This window comes from Lissotriton helveticus, chromosome 3_1 (genome assembly GCF_964261635.1).
Source record: "Lissotriton helveticus chromosome 3_1, aLisHel1.1, whole genome shotgun sequence".
In the NCBI taxonomy this organism is placed as follows: domain Eukaryota; kingdom Metazoa; phylum Chordata; class Amphibia; order Caudata; family Salamandridae; genus Lissotriton; species Lissotriton helveticus.
Window position 1 is genome coordinate 1632487390 of NC_136061.1, and position 26063 is coordinate 1632513452.

The 26063-nt window shown below is 42.6% G+C and overlaps 1 protein-coding gene across 1 annotated transcript in view; it reads left to right on the top strand.

Annotated features, from left to right (window-relative positions):
• The window catches only part of DDX18 (DEAD-box helicase 18), a 76378-nt gene that overhangs the window by 20426 nt on the left and 29889 nt on the right, over positions 1-26063 (top strand). The window contains exons 5-12 of the mRNA XM_078682374.1: positions 8558-8658; positions 10474-10673; positions 10769-10883; positions 12223-12362; positions 15411-15572; positions 24071-24223; positions 24525-24638; positions 24821-24877. Coding sequence (XP_078538500.1) covers positions 8558-8658; positions 10474-10673; positions 10769-10883; positions 12223-12362; positions 15411-15572; positions 24071-24223; positions 24525-24638; positions 24821-24877 — 1042 coding nt within the window. The remainder of the gene's footprint in view (positions 1-8557; positions 8659-10473; positions 10674-10768; positions 10884-12222; positions 12363-15410; positions 15573-24070; positions 24224-24524; positions 24639-24820; positions 24878-26063) is intronic.

Here is a 26063-nt window from a genome sequence, read left to right on the forward strand (position 1 = left end):
CTCGCAACCAAGGGGCTCGACTGACGGCAGCCACGGAGGGCGGAGGGCGGAGGAGGCCCGTGACCTCACCCTGCGTTTTGCCCCACAGTGCTTAGGGGCCCAGGGTCGGATAGGCATAAGTAGGGGTAGTGCCTGTATCATGACTTCCACAGCTGTCCTGCGAGAGCGCAGGCAGCTGCAACGTGGGGGCAGATTTTGGTTAGGAGGCCCCAGTGGTGGCCCAAGAGGCGTACCCCACCTCTTTTGGCCATTTTTGCCAGCTGCCCTGCGAGAGCGCAGGCAAGCTGCAACGGTGAGGCACATGCAGTTCATTTGGGAGTCCCAGGGAGGGGCTCAAGCGACACGCTGGTGCCCGTGATCATTCCTACAGCTGCCCAACAATTAGTGGGCAGCTGCCACGTTTAGGCTTGTTCTTTTACTTCATTGCTTTCGCTGCTTTGTGCAGCTAGCCCTGACAGTTGGACAAAGGGCGTTTGATCCCCATGGAAGGCCAGTTGGCCTTGGGGCAGTCTTAATGTGTTGTGCCCCTGCTTGGGGTACACTGTTCATGCCTAATGTGATCTATGCGTAATGTGCAATACCTTTATGCCTGTTGGATACCTCTAAATGTGTTTTATGATTAGGAGGTTGTTTGGCCTAGTATGGTTTATGCTGGTCAGTTTGTTTCACGGCCTGATCTATGCCTAAGGTGATTAGCATTGCGTAATGTGTTCCTACCTTTTACCAGTGGTTACTGATTGTATTCTACAATTGTTTTTTTGTGCTACAATTATGCTATGTTCTACATCTACTATTTCTACTAAGTGCCGATTCTGACGATGCCCCACGTGACCCTGTTGTGTAAATAATCCCGTGTAAATACGGCACTGTGCCAGTTGGCACAGTGTATCTGTGTGATTATGATCTAATGTGTTTATGGTAATACAAAGGCTATTTTTGTATATAACCTTGTGTGGAGTTTCCTTTTTGTGGTGTGCCTAGTGTGTTGCTGTATGTGTATGTGTTGCACAAACGCTTTACACATTGCCTCCGGGGTAAACCTAACTGCTCGTGCCAAGCTACCATGGGGATGAGCAGGGGTTATCTTTGGCGTGTAACTACCTTTCCCTGACTAGAGTGGTGGTCTCTGCCTGGCTTTGGCGCAAGCCTTAGCCAACCAGAGATCCCCATTTCTAACAGCAGTAAAAAGAATTGAAACCTAGAACGTATTAAGCTATAAGTGCTGGTACTTTTTTAATTCAACTCTTTGTGTGCCACTCTCAATTCTTTGCTTCCCTCCTTTTCTGGTTTTCTTGGTTTGATATTGGATTCTGCCTGTATTCCTGTTAGTTTTTTTTTTCTCTTGACCTTCTATTGCTCTTCTTCCTCCCTGTTAAAATTCTCTACCAGTTTGCCCTTCTCCTTTGTCGTTGTTTGTTGTAGTCAAGTTCTGCCCCTTAATCCATACTTGGCCCACACTGGACTGAGGACACCGATACCTTAAAAACCAACAAGGTAAAGGAATGGGAATGCCAGTCCAAAGCAAGAGGTACTGCAGCAGCCATTAAATCTGAAATCCACATTGACTAGAAGAGTCATTGTAGGATACCTAACCAGTACAATCTGCATCATAAACCTGGGGAGAGAGTGGAGTCTTATATCCTCGAACTGGTGTGCTAGTCAGGATATTTAGCTCAGTCATATGGCCACCGGCTTGGGAAATTAAGATGACATACTCTGAAAAGGTACTGAGAAACTAAAGGTCTTTCTCTAGGCCAAAGGCCAAGTCATTAGAGGAAATAAACCAACAGATTAGGGAAAGTAACCATGGCGATGGAGGGGGCATTTCGCCCCCCCCCAATGAAGAAAGTGCCCTCAAAGTCTTGGTAATTGTTTAATTGCGAGAACAACCATAATTAGCTTATCAGCATGAATTTATCAAGATTGTGAAGTATAGGATGTGATTATTTGCTACGAACTGGATGAGAAGCCTGGACTTCAATCGGAGGACTTGAATCTAAAATTCTTAGACAAGACTGATTTCTCCACCCCTCACACTCCCAAAAGTGTTTTGCAAAAACAACTCCTAAAGGTTTGAGATACCATGAAAGTATACCAAACAGGTATGCCTTTATCATATACAGATGTTGGACTGATGAAATAATTAGGAATAGTTTGAACTCGAAATAGTGACTGTGCATATTTAGGTAATGGTAAATTAAAATTTAGACAAATACTCACTTTATTTATCTGACAGACATCTAATGGGCGCAACTACCCCAATGGGTTTCCCGGCGCAGGATAGAGGCAGATAACAGTGACACCAACATACAACTAGAAAAGCCAAGTCTTCAAATTTTTACGAAAAGCCAGTAAGGAGTTGCAGTTCTAAGATTGGCTGGGAGAGAATTCCACAAATTTGGACCTAGGTAGTCAAAATCGCATCCTTTCATGCCTTGTTAGTTGAAACATGGGCATAACTAACTTCGAGAGGCTAGAGGATCTCAGCAGACGGCTAGGCATATAAGAAGTCACCAGTCCTTTGATGTGTAAGGGTGCCAGGCTATGATTGGTCTTTAAAACATAGCTCAATGCCTTAAATTCAATGTGTTTCGATCTTAAGCCAGTGCAGTTCCTTAAGCAGAGGAGAGACCGAGTCATGCCTCGTTAGCCGAAAAAGTAACTGGGCGGCCGCATTCTGAATAGTCTGTAGGCGTCGAATCATGGGGTGTGTGTGTGTGTTTGAATTTTATATAGCGCACTTCTACCCAGAGGTCTAGTAGCGCTGTATTCATACCGCTGTGGAACCCTTCCTGGCTTTCCTGTGAGATGTCCACTCCTGGGCACCCCCAAGGTGAAGCCAGGCATCCAAGCGCTGCTGGGGCCGTTGTGGAGATTAAGCAAGCTATTGCCCAGAGTCAGAGTGGGACCCATGATTAGACTAGGCGCCGAGGTGAGAATTATCAGGTCCGGGGAGACTTGAGTCCAAAAGCCGCCGAGGCGGGAATTGAACCCTGGTCCCGGTCCCGACCTCTGCATCAGGGTCTGCCGCCCTAACCATTGAGCCACGCACCCAGGTACATTGCCATAATCCAGTCTGGATATGACCATCTCCTGAATGACAGTTCTCTAAGCCGCTGGGGGAATTAACCAAAGCATCTGTTTCAGCCACTTGAGGACTGAAAAACAGGCAGCAGTGACCTTAGGCACCTGTGGCTTCAAGGAAAGTTTATCATCAATAATAAAACCGAAATTCTTGACCTTAGTAGACTGGGTTGGTAGAGGCCCAATAAAGTCAGGCAAGTGGCTAGGTCCCCAGAGAACAAGATTGTTACCCAAGACCAGGACCTCTGTTTTATTGGCGTTCAGCTTCAGTACATTTTTGTTAATCTACAAGGAGATGTTCCTGAGGCCCAAGTAAAGCAACGAGGGGTCATGATGTTGGGCGGCTGATTAACGAAAAGGTGATCCGAGTCATCCGCATATGAGAAGAGGGTAATCCCACACTTCTCTATTACATCTGCTAGAGGACGAACATAGATGTTTTGGAGCAAGGGACTCAAAGTGGATCCCGGCGAGATGGCAGGGCTAATGTCACAGATCTCGCATTGGCCGAAGAGGCCTGGAAGGTGCGGTCCTTTTAAAAAGATCACAACCCACTTCAAGGACAAGCCTTCTATACTCAAAGACTACAATCTGCCAGTCAGGATAGAATGAGACACTGTGTCAAACGCAGCGCTCCAGCCAAGCAGAATGCGAGTTGCTGTGCCTCTAGAGTCAAGATGTTGTCTAAGACATTCAGTTACCCCAAGAAGAGCGGACTCTGTGCTGAGCCCCATCCTAAAACCAAAGTTCTTTCACCACCTTTCAAAGAGAGGAGTCTTACAGTGTTGAGCTGGCAATCTTTTCAGTAAAGTAATTGGCACTCACTGATTTTCAAAGGGCATGCTGTCTTTTCAGCGCCACGACATACTAAGACTTTCCCCCCTCAGTATAAAGTTTCCTCCACTGTCTTTCTAAGATCTTACTTTAGAAAAGAAACAATCTAAGGGTATCGGTAAACCAAGGAGAAGGAGGGTGAGTTCTACACTCCAGTAGGTGGGAAGTTGGTGTCTCTAGCCTCAGTAAGCCAGTGCTAAACAGAAATGTGGTCCGTGTCGGGTTGAAAGATAAGAGTGGGCTTTGTATTAAGAAGCGGCTCAATTAACGCTGAAATTTTATGTTTAGACCAGTTCCTGGCTTTGGATTTCAAAACGAGCTGAGAGATGAGGTCGGAGGGGACCCTAATACTAAAAGGCACCGCAAAGTTATCTGACCAACAAATTTGAGGAGAGGGGCGATAGTCAGGACTTTCTTTCATTGCCCAGCCAACATGTGTTTTGTCATGTTGGGTGTTCCCAGCGACTTCTTCAGGGCCATCAACAGGGCACTGACTCAGCGGGAGATGCAAGCATGAACATCAGAATTCTGCTGGCCACAGCACTATATTCCTCTAAAAAATCCATCCTTTCTCACAAAGTTTGTGTAAACTCCTAAGAAGCAAATGATGGTCTCTGTCGCCCTGCTAAATGAGCGTATCCTTGCTACATTCTGAATATGCTACTAATGCATCTCTATGCCAGCAAGAAATAGAAAACTTCAAAATGATTCTTTACGATAAGAACATCTGGACCCTGAGCCCAAAAGAAAGTTTGTAATTTCGTACGCCAGACATGATTTTCACCTTGTGATCTTGTTGCCCATCCATTAGTGGTATTGGAATAGTCTTTCCACTATATTATTTTCTGTTCATTTGGCAACCTCTGATTTTGTGGTGGATAGCCTGTATAGGAAACTGGCTCTGTATATCATATACCACTAGGTGTTTATACTGTGCACAGAGTCCAGAAATTCCCCAAGGAAGTGTACAGGACTCCATGCCAACCCAAGGTGCTCTATTTGTTGTAGTGTGGGTGAGCAGCATTAGGCCTAAAACAGAGGAGTGGAAGACATTTGTTGTGCACACAGTGACTAGGAGATCCACACCAATTTAATAAAACTAAGATTTTCTCAAGGTTTATTTTAAGACCAAGATCTTCGCATAAAGGTAAGTACAATTTTAAATGGGAATTATTTTCACCTTAAAAACTGTCTTTACAATGTTAACCTATGGAGGAAAACTATAATGTGGTTTTACAGGTAATGGAACAACTTACAACTCCAGTCTTCGGGTTGCAGGGCCAGCGGCACAGTGGTGGCAGTGTGCAGAGATCAAAGTTTAAGATCAAGCCCAATGTTCACTGCAAACTGTGTGTCATAAAGCACCTCCATCTCAACTGGGCAAATAAAGAGGCTGCAGGGCTCTATCTTCAGAGGTTTAGGCAAACACAAGGGGGCCCACAGGGCATTAGCAAACACACCACCAGCGGCTCAGGGGTGGCTGGGTGCAGGGTGCAAACACTGGGCGCCCAATGCACTTCAATGGAGAAGCTCGGTTGGGAAAACAGGCTGCATGTGACGAACTGGAGGCTGCAGAAAGGGACCCCAACGGCAGAAGAGGTAAGTTGGGATGCTGTCGGTGGTAGGGACACATTCGGTTTCGCTCTTCAAGGCCAGGGGCTTCGGGTGCAGGGGTGTCATTGGACGTCTAGTTTCTTACCAGAGCTGATCAGGGTGTGTGTTTGGTTTCACACTGCAGGTGTCGCCATGGAGTGCAGGAGGGGTCCGCCAACGCTGGACTTGGACTCTGGATTGATGGGGAACCTTTTCTGGACAAGTGGGCCACCAGACACATGCCGGAGCCGTCTGGTGCAGAGTGGTCAGGGATCCCGGATCCAGAGGGCCCAGAATCTTATTATTATTTATTTTCTTGTGGACAGAGCAGTTGTCCTCTGGAGTTCTTGTCTTCTTCAAAGGCAGTCAGTCCTTCCAGGGGTATTGGAGATCGCTGATCGCAGGCAGGTGTTTCTTAGCAGAATCTTCAAGGGGTACAGACAAACTGGTAGGGCTGGGGCCAAGTCAGTGGGCGTAGACAGCCTTCTTTGTACGACGTTTTTGTCCTCCTTATTAGGTCTGCAGGAACTAGTTTCAGCGTCTGAGGGAGCCACTTAGATACTAGATTTAAGGGCATTTTAAGGAAGTGTCTGGTATGGCCAACGGACACCTTACCTGAGGTGTCTATACCCTCAATTATTTCACCGTCCCGTGGGAGGGCCTAGCCGTGTGTGGACTAGTCCACCTCAAGATGGCAGGGACTGAAAGATGTGCTTCACCTCCCCTCCTTCACCTTAGGGGTGATGTTGGCAGAAGTGGGCACACCTCCTATTCTTCCTAGTTTTTCCTGCTGGTTGTCCTGCCCTCAGCGGGGGTATAAACAAGCGGCTGCCATCATCTGCCACCTTCAGAGGCTGGGGGGTCACATAACAAAGGCAGCAGGCTTTTGAAGCTTCCAGCTCGAGCAATGTGTCCATCCTGGGGAGGCGTTGTGATTCCTCCGCCAAGGATGTGTTTTGTTGCTGGTCCCAAATGGCTCTCGACTCAGGGGGGTCAAGTAACAGACTGGTTTTAGGCAGCTTGCCACCACCAGACATCAGACCTCACCAGGGTTGGTAGGTTTTCTGATGTACCCTCTGAGTACATGTTTCAATAAATCCCACACTGGCATCAGTGTGGGTTTATTGAGAGGAGTAGTTTGGTACCAAACACTCTTGAATTTTTGAGTTTCCAGCCCATGTACTCTCTATGGTTTCCATAGCACTTACAATATTAAGGAATAGACCCAACTATTTTAGGGGTGGAATTGCTCATGCAGGTATGCCCACACCTGTGATATAGGGCACCCTACCTTAGTGTTGTAAGGCCTGCTAGAGGGGTGACTTGCCTATACCTTGGGCAGTGCTAGTTGGCATAGCACACAGTCAGTGGGCCCTGTCGACTTTGTCATTTTGTCTCCTCCAGGGCATGCATGCTGCAGTGGAAATCTGCTCGGCCTAGGTGAGAGGTTCCTCTTCAGTCCCAGTTCCCTAGTTACTCAGGCACAATTTACATGGGACTTACAGGGGGCCTGAAGTGCCAATTGAGGCACAATTGTGAGGAAAGAACACTGGTACTGGGAACCTAGACAGCAGGGACCCAGTACTCTACAGTCAAAGTTGCATCAAAGGCCAGGCAAAAAAAGTGTGTGTGGGGGTACTGCAACAGAACCCCATTTGTTCACACTTTTGTGACGTTGCAGCCACTCTTCTGTATGCAGATAGTGATTGAGGAAGGCGGTCTCATGCACTGGGGTGTGAAATGCAGCAAGGTTCTTGTTAGCAGATGATGAATCTATTTTGAAAAAAACAATAATATTTTTAGCTCTTGTAGGTGAAGCCATGGCTTACCCTTTAAATGTTTTAATGATCTTGTTGATTGTTGCTTTTATCATAACTAGCAGTAGAGGAACTAATGCTAGGCTGTATATCAATGCCACCATTAAAATGGACATACCTCTTGGAAGGTCCTTTTATTGCAGTCACAACTGGATGAAAAATATCACCATCAATAGTGACCAGCACAACATAGATGGGTTTAAGTTTGGCAGACAGGCAATCGGGACGTGCACAAGCAGAAATACCAGTAGTCAAGCCTTGACTGCTGATGACAAAATCTTCTCAGACCCTCTTATCCATTGGTTTGTCTGCAAGGGATTCTTCCCAACCTTAATATGTTTTCTCTGCTGACTTATTCCACTAGTCTGTGCTCAGCTCCATTCCTTTCTAGCTATATCTGTGTTAGAGTATCAGCACACAGTGGTATACCATGAAGGCAGTTTCACAATTGCCTGACAATGTCCGATATTGGCTTACAATGTGGAACACTCTTCCAGTGGGCTTCTAAGCAATCTCACTTCCTATCAAACCCAGGTTGTGCTTGGGGAAAACATCTGTCTGAAAAAATTAAATGGTATAGCTCAAATTCTCACACACCCATGGCAAAATTGGCACACTAAAAGTGAAAGAAATCAGTACTTGGATACTCTTATGAAAAAAACATAAAAGATTGATGTATGCTTATTTTCCCTTGTTAGGCAGTTCGCCATAAATAACGCAAGTATGTTCGTTCTTTAATTTTTTTTTAAATGTGTGCCATTTCACAAGTAGATATCCTAGTTCGAGGTTCTATGACTAAAAACGACTTGACAATGCATTTGTTTAACACTTTTTGCAGATAATGTTTTACAGTTTGAAAGCACGTGGTACCTAATAATAATTGTGCAGTTGATAAAGACTGATTGGACCATGCTGATTATTTTTTTTTTTTTACTTGCTCTACTCGCAGGCTACGTGTGGTATCGAGCTCCAATCCTGATGTTTTTGCTACTGCTGTGTCCCCTTTTATGTTCCGAACATGTACACTCATTTACTGTGTTTCTGCACTTCTCAGTGCAGACTGTTGCTTCTTAATGTATTGTTTCTCCTGAGTGGAAGCTTTGTGGATGTCCCTAGTTCAACGAAGGGAGGAGTACAAATGTCATCCAATGTGTCAAAGTTGTCCAGTTGCACAATATTAAAGCTTTTATTTTTCTGTTAAAAATTTAAATGTTCTCTTTAATTCGTAGGGATGTTCTGGCAGCTGCACGTACCGGAAGTGGTAAAACACTGGCTTTCCTGATACCTGCAATTGAACTTGTCTACAAGCTAAAATTCATGCCAAGAAATGGTACTTTTGAATTATAGTTCCTTGCTATTTGTGTCCCCATAACTGGGAATGTTTTAAACTAGATTTACTAAGCCTTTAAAAGGCCATAAATAGCCTCACTCTGCATTTGTTCCAATAATTAGTAATACTTTTTTGACTCCATATTTTGTCTTCTGCAGCTGGCCACATTTCTGTATTCCCATGACCATCTAATTCAAGTTCTTTCTCTATTGTTAATGCTAGTACTATATTTTTCTGGGCAGCTATCTCGTTGTGCATTCCAATCGCATTAAGTCTCTGAAGTGTTCACTCGCACAGCATCGCCTGACCCCCTACTGTAGACCAGTAGTCATTGTCTTCAGCAGCTGTGCCTGTATCCATTGGTGTAGGCACTATTTTTCATATTTTTTTTTTTATTTTCACTTCTCGGTGCCTGCAAATTTCAACCCCCGTTACAGTGAATGCCACCAATATTGGAGCACCATATTCTCGTTCTGAGCCATACACAGCTACAACGCAACAGCACTGGTTCCTGTTAACCCCCATCTTAAAACCTGGCTTTTCACACTCTCAATTTATCACATTTTGAAATTTGGTTTGTAATTGGTCACTTAAAAGCCAAATTTGCAGTCATGACAAATACCAGTCATTGTCTTACTGTATAGCTGCCTATGGTTCTTGATGCCATCATTGTACACTACCTGACATGGCTGCTTCTGTTTTCAAGATTACCTTTCACAAATATAATGTTTTGCATCATTCAGTTGTTGAGTGACTCTGTCACCTAACTGACTTACTACATATGTATTGCACACTCCTAAAGTGGTCTATTGGTGCTGAAGTGAAAGGGACTCTCTTCAGTTCTATACAACATTTTCAGCCACTCTTAAAGCCCTTATTTACATTAATTAGTATCAACATATCTTAAAATCTCACGTTTACTTTTGTGGTACATACACATTGCTAGTTTAATAACATGAAGAATATGCCATCATATGCTGCTATTCAAGCAGTTAACAAGACGTCACAAGAATGTTTGCCAAAGGACAAATTATGCATACCAAACCCTTTGTTACCTACTGTTAATAAAGTTAAAGACATGACTAGTTTAGGGAGTGGAAAATTCACTTAACTTGCTCTTGTGGAATTACATGAGATTATATATACCAGGTTATTCCTAATAGAGAGCCATTCTTTGGTGCTATATTGTAGCACAATATGGATCCTAATGTCTATTGTGAATGCAGTGATGCATTATGCACTGAAAAACGAAACCCTGCAAAAAAAAAAGTGTCACAAGCAGCAGCCACTCTCGTTCTGCCGGCATCGGCCCATAATGACGTGGCATAACAGCCTACGTTTGGGAAGTTTGCGTGACAAGCGTACCGCAAAATTGACAACATTTACATGTGGTTATGCCTGCCTAATGATAGTTTCAGCGCGGCCTAATGCAGTCATAGCTGGAACACAATCAAGGTTGATCCCATCCACATCTAGTAAGTGTTGTGGATGAGCACTCTGGGATGAAGCATGTCTTTGCAGGTGAGAATCCTTTGAAACGCCTACTGGTTGCCCTTCTAGTAGAAGGGAAAATAGGCTGGTCATTGGTCTTAGTGTGTTCCCTGTCTGCTGATTAATTGAGGTTATGAGTTTTGGAAGTGGAGGTGACTCACTTTTTAAATTCTTCTCGGTCCCTCTTTGTGATTTTGACGAAGGTAGCCATTTTCAGCTTATGTCAGCAAATCTTGTTTTGTTTCATTTGTATCTTTCAAGTATTGTGAAATTAGCATATTTGAATGGTTGTCTTCACCTCCCAAGTTCTTACCCTCTTCACAGGTACTGGGGTCCTCATTCTCTCTCCCACTCGAGAGCTTGCTATGCAGACCTATGGTGTTTTGAAAGAGTTGATGACCCATCATGTACACACTTATGGTTTGATAATGGGCGGAAGTAACAGATCTGCGGAAGCACAGAAACTTGCAAATGGAGTAAATATAGTGGTGGCAACACCTGGCAGGTTGTTGGATCACTTACAGGTACACCTTGTACAACTTAATGTCATGTAAAGTTTTTGGCAAACCAAAAAGACACATTTTCGTAAATAATCGCTTGTTCACTTAAAATCTTGTAGAACACTCCAGGTTTTATGTACAAAAATCTTCAATGCTTGGTGATTGATGAAGCGGATCGAATCTTGGAGGTTGGGTTTGAAGAAGAAATGAAGCAGATAATAAAACTTCTGCCAAGTAAGTGTCCATCTAACCACAGTTAACCATTTTTTTTGGAATCTGTTTTTTATTGTATTGAATATTTTCAAATGATATTTTGCTAAATATTGTAAAATATCTTTAAAAAAAGTATTTTTGCGCCACATCTCTGGAAGTTAACAGTACTTTGGGCATTGCCAGCCTCACACCTCGTGCTAGTGTTAATTTGATCACAAGGTTATGTGAAACCTCTTTAAATGGTGTTTATGTTTTTAACACTATTTTGCAAGAAGAAACGTTTGCTAGTAGAACAATTTTCCACCTAATCTATGTTTTTCCCATGGTCAAATGTAGTTTTCATTTTAGTAAATTCTGTAGTTAATTTTGATCTTTTGAAGAAAATGTTATGCTTTGCACTGAATGGCGCAACCTCAGTCTGTCCCAATAAAATATAACCTATACAGATAATTTGGGAAAAGATGCATTTTAGAGTTCAGTACATTATTGGTCATGGTTTTATTTTCTTTTTTATCTGACTCTTGCACTCGCTAATTATTGTAGTTTATTTGATCATATATCTGAAGCCGTTTTTAAAGGATATGCTGAGCTGTACAATTTCAGCTTCAAAAGTGACTGCACTCGGAACAGTATTTCAGTAACAGTGTGTTTGATCGTGGTCAGGTATCAGTTTCAAAAACATAAAAACAGTTTAATGCTCCAGGTTATTGTGAGAACGTGTCATTTGTCTTAATAATATTAGCATGAAATAGGCAGACTTGTTGCCTAATGAGAGAAACCGAGGAAGGGAATAAAATGAAAGTGAAGTTTTCGGCATGGTCTCTTGTACAGATTGGCAATTTATACATTAATTTCTGGCATGTTTTTTTCTTAACGGCTACAATAGTAACTGATTCCTGTATGTGAGAGAGGCTGATGTGTGGGAAAGCAGAAGAATGATCGCTCAAATTTACACTGGATTTTTTTTTTCCATCCTACGATGAGTTTGAAGCATTAGATTAATTAAATTGTGTTACTGCCTATCTTTACTTGCCTATAATCCTCCCCCCCCCCCCCCCAACAACCTGTATCCTAGCCAGATGATTCCGTGTTCCAGAGCCCATTGGTAACGTGGTAACCAGGACATGAAGCCATCTGTGCTTGCACTGTGCATTCTGTACCAGTTCTCGCTCCATTTTTGTAATACTATTTTTGTAACCGTTTACTTCCATAATGGGTGTGTGTACAGTACTTGCATAGTTGTCACGATAATGGCTATGTTAAGGTAATTACAGGGCCTTGTTGGAGTGATTACTATTACGCTAGCTTGTTCCGAAACAGCATATTTTTTATGGTTTATTTATTTTTTCTATTTTTTCAGAACGAAGACAGACTATGCTCTTTTCTGCTACACAAACACGTAAGGTAGAAGACTTGGCTAAAATTTCACTTAAAAAGGAGCCTTTATATGTCGGTGTTGATGATAACAAGGAAACTGCCACAGTGGATGGTCTTGAGCAGGTAATTTCTTGGCTAGCAAAGCAGTTATTAGTGTATTGAATGCAGATTAACTTGCTTGCACTATAAGGATTCTGTCTATGCTACAATTGTATCTTGTATCGTGTAGCGAGGTCTTTAATTTGCACCTCCCACTTTTTTCTGATTAGATAGAATTCTACCATTGAAATTTCTCATGTAATACCCATTTCCTTGAAATGGAATCTGCCTCACTATTTCAATCATTCCTTGCTTGTAGTCTTTTAATTAATAGATATGTTCTTCAATGTGATCCTTTCTACGCTCGGCTCGTTTACAGTGTCACATATCATGATAACGCAAAATACTACTGAAGGGAAGTAGCAATTGTCATTTACAGACAGGACATTTTCCTTTGAAATATGACATTAGTTTTGCTGATAAAACTGTTGCTCTCAACTGATGTGTAAAGGTCGGGTTTCTGTGAATATTTATCACTTGTGTATCAACAAGTAAAGTGTCTGTTTATTTTGATCCTACAGTTTATTTACAGGTATTTACATTGTGTGGTGTGTGTGAAAAAACGATATCATACAGCAAGATTTTCATATAATTCACTGAAAAAATTCCTAATTTTTCAGTCCGAGAAAGAAAAGTAAACCTCAATCGTGTTAAGAGGAAGCAGCAATTAGGCCGAAAAGAATGCCTGATATTGACTTCTGTTTTGGAAGCACCAGCAAATGAACACCGAATTTAAATTAATCTTTATTTATTGCGTGGACTTTATCGACCCACCTGCTCTCCACCCACAGTTTGGGAAACACTGGCCTAGCATCTAAACTCCTAATTTGTGCATTGCTTGAATTTCTGGCTGCCAGTGCTACTGCTGCGCATCTTGTGTGGGCACCTATAATGCAGCAGTGGATGCATCTATTAGGCATAGATAGTAGAAATTGTGTCAGCAGTCATTCAAAAGTTTAATTTTCTTACCTTCACTGACAGTAGCTGAAGTGGCCTTCCAGTCTATAAATGGCAACTGGAGATCCGTTCTGCCCATCTTTCTGCCAATAAGTTTGTACCTAAAAGATATCTCAGGTCAAGAGAACAGGGCCTCCTACAAGTACTGCCGACCAGGCGTTGCCGATCGGGAGGAAAATCCTTCTCATATTTAGCGCCAAGGTACTGGAATGAGTTACCTGACCATCTGCGCAAAATGGAGACCTACAGCATCTTGAGGAAACAGCAGAAAGCCTTTTTATTCTAAAACCTTTTACCTTTTCTCTCCCTCATCCTCCGGATTAGTGCTAGGCAATCGCCGAGATGCCCCCGGGCGAAGTCGAGCTCTATAAAAGATCACATAACCTAACATAACAATTCTAATCTCTTATGCCCACAAGTTATGATAAACTATTTATAGCCACTTCCTTTATTGAAGTTCATAAGAGAACGTATGTTTACTGTAGCAACAAACCTTGCCTAAAATGCTATGCCTTCAGCCATCTGATCTTTTGCAGTTAATGATTCCAACTGTCAACTCTATACACTCCTATTCTACTAGGCACAAATAAGCCACCAGCTATGAGACACCTAACAAAAGAGTGCGCACTCTACAGGTGTAGTATGTGAGTTACAGCCACTTCATGTACACCTCTGAATATACACGGTGCAAGTGTACCAGAGGCGATGGGTTATTTTTTATTGAACATTAACACAAATATATCACCTTTATTTAGATGTGGGACCCCTTCTACCCAGGCCTAATTATAGTAGTCCTCATGCCATGCTCTTGCCACACTCCATAATTACTCTTAATTACCGGGGGCGTGACTGAACTCTGTCACAGCAGCAGGCATGGGCACCACTGAGATCCACGTCAAATGCTGTCGGGTGGATCCGGTACCTGGCGGACACCACAATGTCCTGGTCAATCTACAGGATTTCCAATTCTTGCAGCCGCCGTTAGTAACCTATGACGGGCCTTTGTGGTTGCAGGCAGCAAACAGATGTTCTGGAACACCACTGCAAAATCTGTTCGTTTTCTAGAAGCCACATTGCACCCCTGTCTTTGGGATTGTGACCCCGTCCTGTTAGGTGCCGAAGTTGAATTAGTGGCACAGGCGACAGCAAGAATAGACTTCCAATCGATGACTGACTTCACATTGATCTACGCACCCAATATGTCTTGTGTGTATGAATAAGGAAGCCTGTTTTAGAAATATTACCTAAAGCTTCTTTGTTCAGCACCCTGGCATGTTGATATGGTAATGCTTCATAGAGGCGCATCCTGGGATTAATGGATAATACAATTTGGAGAGAATGTGCTACTCTTCAGTGTGTTCCTTAAGCCCATATATCATTCTTAGGATAACTTGGATTAACCCTCTCACCACTCAAGATGCACATGGGAGTCTCGCTCTGAGCTGGACATATCACTTTGTCCCGACGCATTTAGCTTAGCGTGACAGTTTTGTATCTCTTCCTGGGATTTTAGACCAAATACAAGGAGTAAACAAACACTGTTGCTGTACATCCGAGGATCAGAAAAAATCTAATTAGGGGTGCTTGCCACCTTTCCAGTGGAGTCTGAATAATGGCTAAATCAGTGGATCAAAAGCCAGTTTGACTGCATGTTCGTATCGAAAATGTAAAATTTTAGTTGTATAGATCTAGCATTTGTCAACATGTATATGTACAGTTTCATGTGGATCACATATTCTAGACCCAAACGAAATGTGTTGTTTTTGTTTTTGTTTTTTTGCAAAGCCATTTAGAACCTGCTTTTATCAAGTGGAAGTTGTTAGTGGCATTTGGACAGTGAAAAATGTATCAATTCATTAGAATTGTTTAACACAATACCTCTTAATCAAAAGATATACATGGTAACTGCGGTCGTTGACTCATTGTGGGGCTTTGTCACTCATTGTTTGTTGATTTGTATCTTCAGTACGTTGTTGTGTTATACACATAAAATACTAAAAACGCTCACTGCTGCAAGTAAGTGCTTTGTGACAGCCAGCTCCATAAAATGTTTGGAAGTTGTGCAGTGTGTAACAACTGGTTTAACTGGAACAATTATGTATTTTAACCTTTTAGGGATATGTTGTTTGTCCATCCGAGAAAAGGTTCCTTTTGCTTTTCACGTTTCTTAAGAAGAACCGCAAGAAGAAACTTATGGTGTTTTTCTCTTCCTGCATGTCTGTGAAATACCATTATGAGCTTCTCAACTATATTGACCTGCCAGTCATGGCAATCCATGTAAGTAGCGTGCATATCAGTTAAGCCTCTTAGCCCATTTTAAGGGCGTTCACAAATTGGTTTGAATTGTTAATTTGAAAGATCTTCTCTTTGAGATGCTTAGTTCAAAACACTTTTGGAGTCTGTTTTGAACTATCTGAAGCTAAAAGAATTTTCTGGGATTTTATCGACACATAATGTATGCCAGGCTGAGGAAGTGTACCATAAACCGTTTATCCAGCTCATTGTTGGGGTATTACAAATCTTGGACCTGGAGGTGAAGTTAATTTTAAGGGCATGGAAACAATTTAAATAAGAACTATTTAGTATCTCTGAAATATTCCTTCTCACTTAATTGAATAATACTATGTAGTTCCATTATTCACTGATCCAACCATTATTAATCTTGGTCCTTAAGCAATTTCTCATAACCATAATAAGTTTGTGAGTGGAAACCTATGTATTATTCTAGCAAAAGGGTCTTTTGGAGCTACTACAAGATGCAGAACCCGATTTATTCATTTGTAAAAAAAAAAAAAAAAAATATGCAAGTGTGACTTTGAACATATACTTTTGCACAGATGTAGTTCCAGAAAATGCCTCAGTGTGTTAAAAAATGTGTAAAGTAGCAATTCAAGGTTTGGGGTAGAATGGTAAGTGTTCCTGGGGAAAGGTGTTGAGGAGTGGTCACTTGGTAAGCACATCGAATTCCGTGAACACCCACTAACACTTAGGTTTGTTGGTATTCAGGAAGAGTATGCAGGTTGCTTTTACTCTTTGAAATGCATGTAAAGCTCCCCCTCTGCTAGTCAGGAGGAAGATTGTTTTTCCCAGGATGAGAAATTGGGAAACACTTCCACATGTTCAGAGATGTTGGAGGCGCAGTTGACCCATCTGAGGGTGCTAAATAATGTTAATGTATGTGACCGCATCATATACTCAACCAAAACTTTCCGCATGAGATAATTGTAGATTTTTGAATTTACAGCTGTTGCAGATTTTTTAGGGGAACGCTGATTATTTGAAGTCTACAAAGTCTGAAACCTTTAAGTGTAAGGGTAAACATATTAGACACTTTGTTTAGGTTTTTCAACCCTCCCTTTTACCTCTTACCTCAAACTGTGATCTTCTATTTAAGACTATTGCTTGTTTGGAATGACTGTATTGTAACCCTCACTTTTTTCTTTTTTTTGGAGCGAGCATACATTTCTACCTCAACCTTTTGGCATGGCACAGATACTTCACAGAAGACCGGGCCATCATGTACTTTGTTCTTTTTCTGGCATTTTTGCCCAGTGGATAATGACACACCAAGTGTGCTTTCTCCATGCAATTTGGACTTCTGTTGTAGCTGCTTGTTTTAACCACATCGACGCTGATGACGAGCTCAGCTCGTCATGAGGTACACCTCTCGTACGCTCATGACGAGCTGAGCTCGTCATGAACCGCGGGATTTTCAAATCTTCAGCGCACAGCGGGAAAATGCGCCACACCGATGCGGTTAAGGTTATCAGCATGGTTCGGAGATCCTCCAGTATCTTGCCACAGCACTTCTAATCCTAGGAAATGACATGAATCTCGTACCAAATTGAGGCCTCCTTCCTTCTTGGTTACACTCACATTTTTGCTACATCTTTTCTTAGGGAGATTGGATCTACTGTGACCAGGCAATGTCTTGCCAAGCTGCTGTACTCTTTATGTAGCTGCTGCTTCTCCCCAAACTTCATGCAATATACCCAGCTCGTTTTGGTGGCGAATATATCTGATTTGCAGTGCAATAGATGGCAGTTATTGAAGAACAAATATCATCCAGACATCAAGATATATTGTGCTTTCTTGCAATGAGCATGATACACTGTAAACCACCTTCCACACCGTGAGATACTTTTTTTTTTAATTTCAAAGTTTTTTTTTTTTTATGCAACACATTAACATTTCTGTTACAAGGTTAGCCAGTCGCAGTTTATACAACAGTGTCCTGAGACATTATAACACATTTGCATAGCTAACCCCCACATGCCGTTATTTACTGAAAACAAGTGAAAGGGAGACAGAAAAAGGCAGGAAAGAAAGGGGTGAAAGAAGAACAAGGAGACGGGCTCTGAAATTTACATATCCTCTTAATCGTTAGTTAATCTGACATATGACTAGCATATTTGTGAAGAAATTGGAAATCATGTTGGCTCACATGCAGAACCGTGGGGCCATAGCAGTTGCGCCCGGTGACAAACACTTGTCCGTACATACGGGGAACCAGGGTAAGTTTCGCCTGCATGCCTTATTTTCATGGGGGTTCATAAAAGCCTAGGTACGTGTCTAGTGATTTCCACATCCCTCTAGAGGCTGGTTTCCAGGGTGAGTTCTGTAGTGCAATGTTGTCAGCTCCTCTAAGATGTGCGATCCAGTTTAACCAGCCTTTGTATGAAGTTTTACGTGTCTTTCCAGTTGGCTAGGACCATTTTCACTGCTGCAGTCAGTAGCAGATCTTGTAGGTCTTTATTGTGATCTGATCTCCGTTTTGCTGTCATAAACGCAGTGGTGAGGAAGGAAAATTCTTTTGTTTCTGATTTTAGATATAGCCTAGAACTGTTTAAAATATTATAGTCCCCCCCCCTACCTGTGTTCTTATCCACGGACCGCATCCTCACACTGTGGTACTACGCCACAATCGCTGCCATTAGGGCGGCCCGGTCCCAGCGCTTTGTTGACCTGGGGGCCATCTTGGGTGGGTCGAGCTAGTCGCTCCTCAGCTACTGGCTGAAGCCTATCACGTGGACTCACTAGAGCCCTTTATAATTGTATGGATATGACGCGCAGCGTGTACGCGCATCGTGGGCGCCGCAGTCACGCCGGAGTCACGCCAGAGTCCAGCCCGTCTGCGCCCGTCCGCGCAGAGGATGCGCTGGGCGGCTGGACTCTGGATCCCGACCATACTATACCACCCCCCCATTGCTACTCCCTTCAGGATATGCTGCGCCTGAAACCTAGCAGATCTGGTTGTATGCATTCTTTTGAACCTGACGATTTTCTCTCTCCCTTACGATGTGGCTGTCATCTCAAGCTTAGGTCTATTAATTCTTCTCAACATCTTCCCTCTGGCCACTCTGATGCTATTAGATCTAGGACTAAGGGAGTAGAAGGCATTCTGGTCAATGCCCGCTCCCTTGTTAAAAACAAGATAATGTTCAGGGAGATGATTTTAGATAGAATGCCTGCCCTTGTATTTGTCACTGAAACATGGGCTAAAGAGTCGTCTGGTCCCGACTTAACTGAAGCAGTCCCGGAAGGGTACTGCCTGGCTAGACTTGACAGGCAGGGTCGAGTGGGAGGGGGCATAGCGATCCTTTATAAAGATCATTTGCAATGCCATATTGTACCTATTCCTGATTTCCCGGATTGCTTTCAAGCCCTTTACTTCACTATAAAGGAAGCACATCGCCCCTTCCTTAATGGAATCTTACTATATTGACCACCAGGCCCACAAACTGGTTTCATCTCCAGTTTCCTTCAGGCTCTGGAACCATACTTTGGTCGAGAGAATTTTACCATCCTTGGTGATTTTAACTACCACCTAGAACGACATGATGCTTCTGATACCTCAAGTCTCATTGAGGCTTTGGCGTCCTGTGGACTCTCGCAGTTAGTCCGCGGGGCCACTCATCGGGCAGGTCATAGGTTAGATGGTATCTTTTCAAATGACGCTCGCCTAACCATCAAGGATCCGGTGCACCTGTCTTGGTCTGATCACCTTGCAGTTCCATTCTATTTGGAGTATCATGGGGAGGATGGAGGCAAAAAAGGAAATCACGTAGCGGAAACGGCTAGAAACTTCAGGAATATTAATAGCCACTCCTTTGTGCCCTGGGCTGCTAGCCTTTCTACTACGGGTATGGACAATGTACAGACCGCGGTCGGTCACTTTGAATATGTTATCACTGAGGCCATGAATGAACTGGCCCCAATACAGACCCGCCGCCGAGCCAGGAAGAGACCATCCGCCCCATGGTTCTCAGACTCCCTCAGGCTCCTTAGGCAAGAAGTGAGGAGGAAGGAGAGGCTTTGGCACTCTAGCTGGGACCCCAAGAACAAAGAAGCTCATAAACTCCTTATTAGGAAATATAAGGCTGAGATCATGCAGGCTAAACAAGACTACTTTGTAACCCTGACATCCTCGCTTTCCTCGCCGAAGGAGCTTTTCAAAATTGTTGACTCTCTAGTCAATCTACAAACCCCTGACCCTGTTGTACCCTCGCAGGATTTATGCAATAGGATTGCCTCTTTTTTCCACACTAAAATACAGGACATCCACCTAGCTCTTGAAAAACAAAGAGCCTGTATTAGTGTGCCTACTGTCACGGCTGAGATAAATACGTTTACCACCGACCCCTCTCCACTGGGCACCTTGGACTCCTTTCCACCCCTTACTTTGCAAGATCTTGAAACCTTGACTAATAAGATCAAATCTGGTTCCCCCCAGGATACTTGCCCATTGAAAATCATCAAGCAGTGTAGGGAGACCCTTTTACCACCGCTGCTAGAAATAATGAATCTAGCTATAAGAAACGGCGTCTTCCCTTTGGAATGGAAGAAGGCAGTAGTAAAGCCTCTGCTAAAGAAGGCCTCCCTCGACCCGGAGGTCCTAAAAAACTTCCGTCCAATCTCGTTGCTTCCTGCCCCGGCGAAGATGCTTGAGGCCCATCTGAACAAGCATCTCGCGGTTTTTGTGGACACCCTCTCCCCCTCAGTACTTACATCTCGCCTGAGGGACGTGGGGGTGAGGGGTGCAGCTCTAGATCTACTGACCTCCTTCCTTGCTGGGAGGGAGCAAAGAGTTAAATTGGGTGAGTTTATATCTCCATCCCGACCTGTGCTATGTGGGGTCCCTCAAGGGTCGGCTCTTAGTCCGACCCTGTTTAACATCTATGTGACCCCACTGGCCAGACTAATAAGATCTTTCGGGATGGAGGTAGTTTCCTATGCTGACGACACCCAAATACTCGTCTCTCTCACCCATTCAGATGTGCAGACCGCCTCCAAGTTTAGATCTTGTATGGAGGCGGTTGGTCACTGGATGATCCAGAACTCTCTTAAACTGAATGGGGAGAAGACTGAGGTGATGGTGTTCGGAGGGAACGATAACATCTGGTCAGCCAGCTGGTGGCCCAATTCGCTTGGAGCGTGCCCTTCTCCTACAACATCCGCCAAGAATTTGGGGGTGATGATCGACCCAGCCCTGGATATGAGTAGACAGGTGAATTAGAACCATCTCCACCTGTTGGGGCTTAATCCACACCCTGCGAAGGATTAGGAAATATCTTTCATTACAATCCAGAAAACAGGTAGCTGTCGCACTAATAGGCTCACGGCTAGACTACTGTAATGGGCTGTATGCGGGGCTAAAAAAGAGCCTCCTGCAGCGCTTACAGGCGGTTCAAAATGCCACAGCAAGATTTGTTCTGGATGTTCCCAGACGTACTTCGGCTACGCTAGCCAGGAAAACATTGCACTGGCTTCTGGTAGAACACAGAGTACGGTTCAAGGTCTTGTGTATGACATACAGAGCTGTCACAAAAAACAGTGACTTGGGAGTGAGTTCCATCCTCTCCAACTATACTCCTGGAAGGAACCTGCGTTCCTCCGGGAAATTGCTCTTGTCAGTTCCTCGCATAAGAAGAGCTAAATGGGGTGGTAGGGCCTTCTCCACCCTTGCTCCGAAATGGTGGAATGAACTCCCTCTGGATTTCAGGTCCCTACCCTCGCTACAGGCATTTCGTAGTGAACTTAAAACTCGCCTCTTCCTGCAAGCTTATGCGTAATGGATGAATGGTTCTACTTTTTGATTTTATGGTTAGGCGCCTTGATACCTGCGGGTTATTGTTTTTGCGCGTTATAAATTATTTTCAATCAATTCAATCAATTGTTAGCGTACAGCCCAGCAACCTATTCATAAAACCAAAGATTTTCTCCCAGAATGTTTTGAGTGTTGGACATTGAAAGATACAATGGGCTAGATCCCCCTCCTTTCCTTGTTGCAGTTCCAGCATAATGCGTCCTCCATGAGACCTAATGAGAATAAGCATGCAGGGGTGTAAAAGACCTTATGGAGTAGCCAAAATGTTGTTTGAGAGCACTGGGGAGATTTTATTGCGTGAGGCCGAGGACCATAGTGTGGCCAGTTTGTGTTCATTAAATGTGGTTTTAGTTTGATTTTTTCCAATAGGTAATTGTCTTGTCAATAAGTTTAGAGGATTTTGGGCGGAGGAGTTTGTAGAGGTGCGAGACCTGGTGCCCTAATTTATTAATGTTTGATACATATCGGGAGATTGACGGTTGTGCAGTGGATAGTTTGGTTTTGGTCAAGGCCGCACTGATTTTCAAAAAGTTATAGAATTCAATGTCAGCTAGGTTATGTTTTGACTTGAGGTCTGTGAAAGTAATACCTTGAGATACAAGCAATTCCTCAATGTGAAATGTGGTTGTAAGTTTAAAAAAAAATGTTTTCTAGATAATGAAAATGTGACTGCTGCATCCCCTTCCTTTCAACACTACATATTCGAATGTGGTGTCCAATTAGTAATTATTGGTTACTGTCTTTTTCTATCTTGTCCTGCAAAACCATAAACTAGTCCATACTTGCTTCCTTAGATATAGTTTCTAAAAGCTGTTTCAGATTGACATAATTGGACTTTATATTACTTTGCTAGCTCCTTCATGTCATGATGATCTTGTCCTCCATGAGAGTCTCCTTTTCCTATTTCTCTAATGTCCATGTCCCTCTGCACCCATCTACTCACTTTTAACTCTACCATTGCTAACACCTTTACCCTTGTATTCCTCTGTAGTAGACCAAATTACTATAGCCCTCCGGTGTAACCAGAAATCATTTTCACATTACTGTTCAAATATTGTGCCCATGTGGTAGGTGCTACACAGCCCAGTACCTCTGCAAGATTACCCACTTTGTGCCGTTGATATTGTGTGTTCCCAACCTCTCTCCAATTTCCTTTTTTTATTGACTGCCATTTAGTGAAATCTACTTTGGCAGTCCCTTTGTAATCCAGTATTGTATATTTAATCATGGTTTAAGGCTCTGATAGAGGAACAGCTTCAATGTAAAATGGTGGGAACACAGGATCCTACTTTGAATATCACTCCGCTTCCTAAGAATTTGTTTGCCACTCAGAATACCTACGACTCCAATTTCAATAGTCCTTTGGGAAGCTAACAAGGGAGTAATGTGATTCACTGACAATCGCAGAATGCTACCAATCTATTCACTAACCTAGTTATTTAGTGAACTTCATTTACCTTCTGTCTGGTAGAGTTGGGCATCGAAGCTCATTCCGTAATAAAATATTGTACTAACTAGGTGTAACCGAAATCTTTGAAAGATGTGGTTTAAAGTCTCATCTTAGTTTGACACCTCCATTTATGTAATGCTTAAATGCTCTCTGCAAAATAACCTCTTCTGCTGGATCGCTTATGTTTTATTCAGCTTGATGAATAAATCATTTTGGACCACTGGCAACACTTGGAATGATGCTTCTTACCTAGGCGGCGATTTTCTTTAAAGCTTCTCTGCTTCTTAATCCTACAATATTGCTTTGTTAAAGTTGTATTCTGCCTTCAACCTGAAGTTGCCCCAGGGCCCTCAAGGGTTTCCACCACCATAACCACCTTCTTGCTCAGAGGCCTTCACAGAGAAGAGGAGGTGCTCTGCAATCTTAAGGCCTGACAAGTCCTAAAGTTATAGTGTGATAATGATCAGAGATGTTATAAATGTCTTTTTCTCAGATGGTAGTCATTTAGTGGGTGTCTGTTTATTCTGTGAAGTGTCTTGTTTTTGTTATTGGTCTAGAATCCATTTGAATCCTGTCCCAAAAGGTATGAATCCAATGCAGTGTTTCTTGCTTTATAAAAGCATCTCTTTCAAGTATATCTGTTGGCGATCCCGATGGAGGACTTTAATTTACCTCTTGTAAGCCTAAATCTCGAATACTAGCTCATCAGGGGCTCACATGGTCTACATTGTTTTTAGAAAATTATGTACTTGAGCCTATGCTGTTTTTGTATATGGTCATTCTGATTCTAGTGTCTTTCAAACTCTTCTGAGAGGAGGCAACTTAGGCAAAGAGATTCCAGCACTTTGAGACACCCTGTCAGCAGTCATGAGATACCCTCTTTGGAAAATTTACAAAATCATGATCAATTATGTTTTATTAATTGTTGGCCTCCCGCATGTGCTGCTCTAGTGAGTACTGAGATGAATAGCGCCTCGTGATGTTGTACCGCAAGATTCGCTCTATAGGTGTCCACCACAGAGCTCAACATCTAATCTGCCTGGCAATTTGTTGTAGAAATTTGGGAATAAGACTTCAATATTTGAGTACTGAAAATGCACCTTAGTGATGATTACATGTGCTTGTAATGAGTGTATAATAAATAAAATGTAATAATACATTAATAAATGCCTGCATGTAAATTACATTTGTATGTTGTGCTTTTTTTTGTTTAAATAGGGCAAGCAAAAGCAAACGAAGCGTACCACTACGTTTTTTCAATTTTGCAATGCAGATTCCGGAATATTGCTGTGCACAGATGTAGCTGCCAGAGGGTTGGATATTCCAGAGGTAGATTGGATTGTTCAATATGACCCTCCAGATGACCCAAAGGTAACTACGATGGGCTTTTTCACTCCGTAGTCTTAATGTACTAACCATTTCTTGTGGAAAGAGTACTTAAGAAGCTATTTAACAGTGTAACCATATGTAAATGTAAACTACGGATGATCATGTGTTCCTGTAAATATCCCATCACACATTTTCCTATGCATTAATAGTTCACATGTTTTAACTCCTTTTAAACGTTTGCTTGAGGGAACAAGTAGTACAATGGTTTCCTATGTTCGTCAGATTTAGCTTGCTTCTCGTAATGATTTAAAAAAAAATTGAATTTTTTTTCTTTTCTTTAAAGGAATACATACATCGTGTAGGTAGAACAGCAAGAGGAATAAATGGGAAGGGCCACGCTTTGCTAATTTTGCGACCCGAAGAACTTGGCTTCCTTCGCTACCTGAAACAAGCTAAGGTTAGTGTTTGCTGAGTAGAATAATTGCAGTGCATGTTCTGCTTTTGTGTTTCAAAATACTTTGTTCGTTGTAATTTTACTGCTAGGTTAATCTAGTGTTAACATTTTGACTTGTATATTCCTTGTGTATGTTTTCAAACCATCCAGTAAATTAGTCTTTATCAAATTCTTTTCCACTCTAGGTTCCGTTAAGTGAATTTGAGTTCTCTTGGAGCAAAATTTCAGATATTCAGTCTCAGGTAATCGATAATTTCTTGCACACCTGTTACCCTGCACATATTCAGAAACCTCAGGGGTGAGGGGGCAAAAAGAACTGTAAACGGATACACTGTTAACTACGTATACAAATCTGCAATCAACCCTAATTTTTAATGTTTCAGCTATTTACTTAAGACTGTTCACCATATGAGAATTGTGCATCTGCCTGCAGGAACAGTATTACATTTGACCCGTATGTCTAGCACAAACTATTTCCTATTTAATGTCGACCTCCTCCCTTCTCTTTCTTGTAGCATGTCCATGCTACTTATGTGAAGGTATCACAAGTGGATTCTGTAACAGTTGAATCGAATGGAAAACTGATGTGCAACCTTCACTGAATCTTTAACCCACCTCTTATGCCATATTTGTCTTCAGCCTTCAATACCTGACCATGCAGCGGTGTTGAAGTGTTTTACATAGGGCAAGGGAACCGAGGATTAGTGGTCAATCCATTGTTGATTGGATTAGTCTTGTACTCTCCAGCAAACAATTTGATGCATGCACTTCAGTTTCTTTGTGGTAGATCAAAGATCATTAGTGGGTTAAGGGGGGTGGCATGTGATTTTATGCAGATGTTTGGTAAGGTTTATATATAAGCTAAAGTAGATAGTGTTAATTTGCACCGATATCACTTTTCAATAAAGTTGAGGTTATTATGTTTAAAATAGATTGTGGGCAATTTGCAGAAATTCAATAATGGAGATTAAGGAGATAAGAGTGTTTTAGGCAAGATTGTGCTCAGAGTAAAGATGCATGCAGAGGATGGAAAGGAAGGTGAATGTCACTAGGAAGGAAAGAGGAGAGGTTGGTGACCAGACGTTTTAAGGAAATACTAGTTTTTCATGCTTTTTTTTTGGGAATATAAAGGAAACCGTTTGGGAGCATGAAATTTGAGGATTCAAGACAGTAGAAAGAAACAACTTCATTTGCATGAGAAGATAGGTACATTTGCTAGGTGTTCAAAATGGGTGGACTGTCTTTCCAGTGACAAGATACCACTAGAGCAACGCTTCAGCAAGGTGAGCTGTTCTACTCGGGAGTGGGGGGGGGGGGTGGAAGTGTAAAGTAATGACTGGACAAACACTGAAAGGAGATTTAGCAAAGGCTTTGTTAGCAAGGGACTGCTTATTTGATATCCTGAAACACTGCCCTTTGTTAGATTGC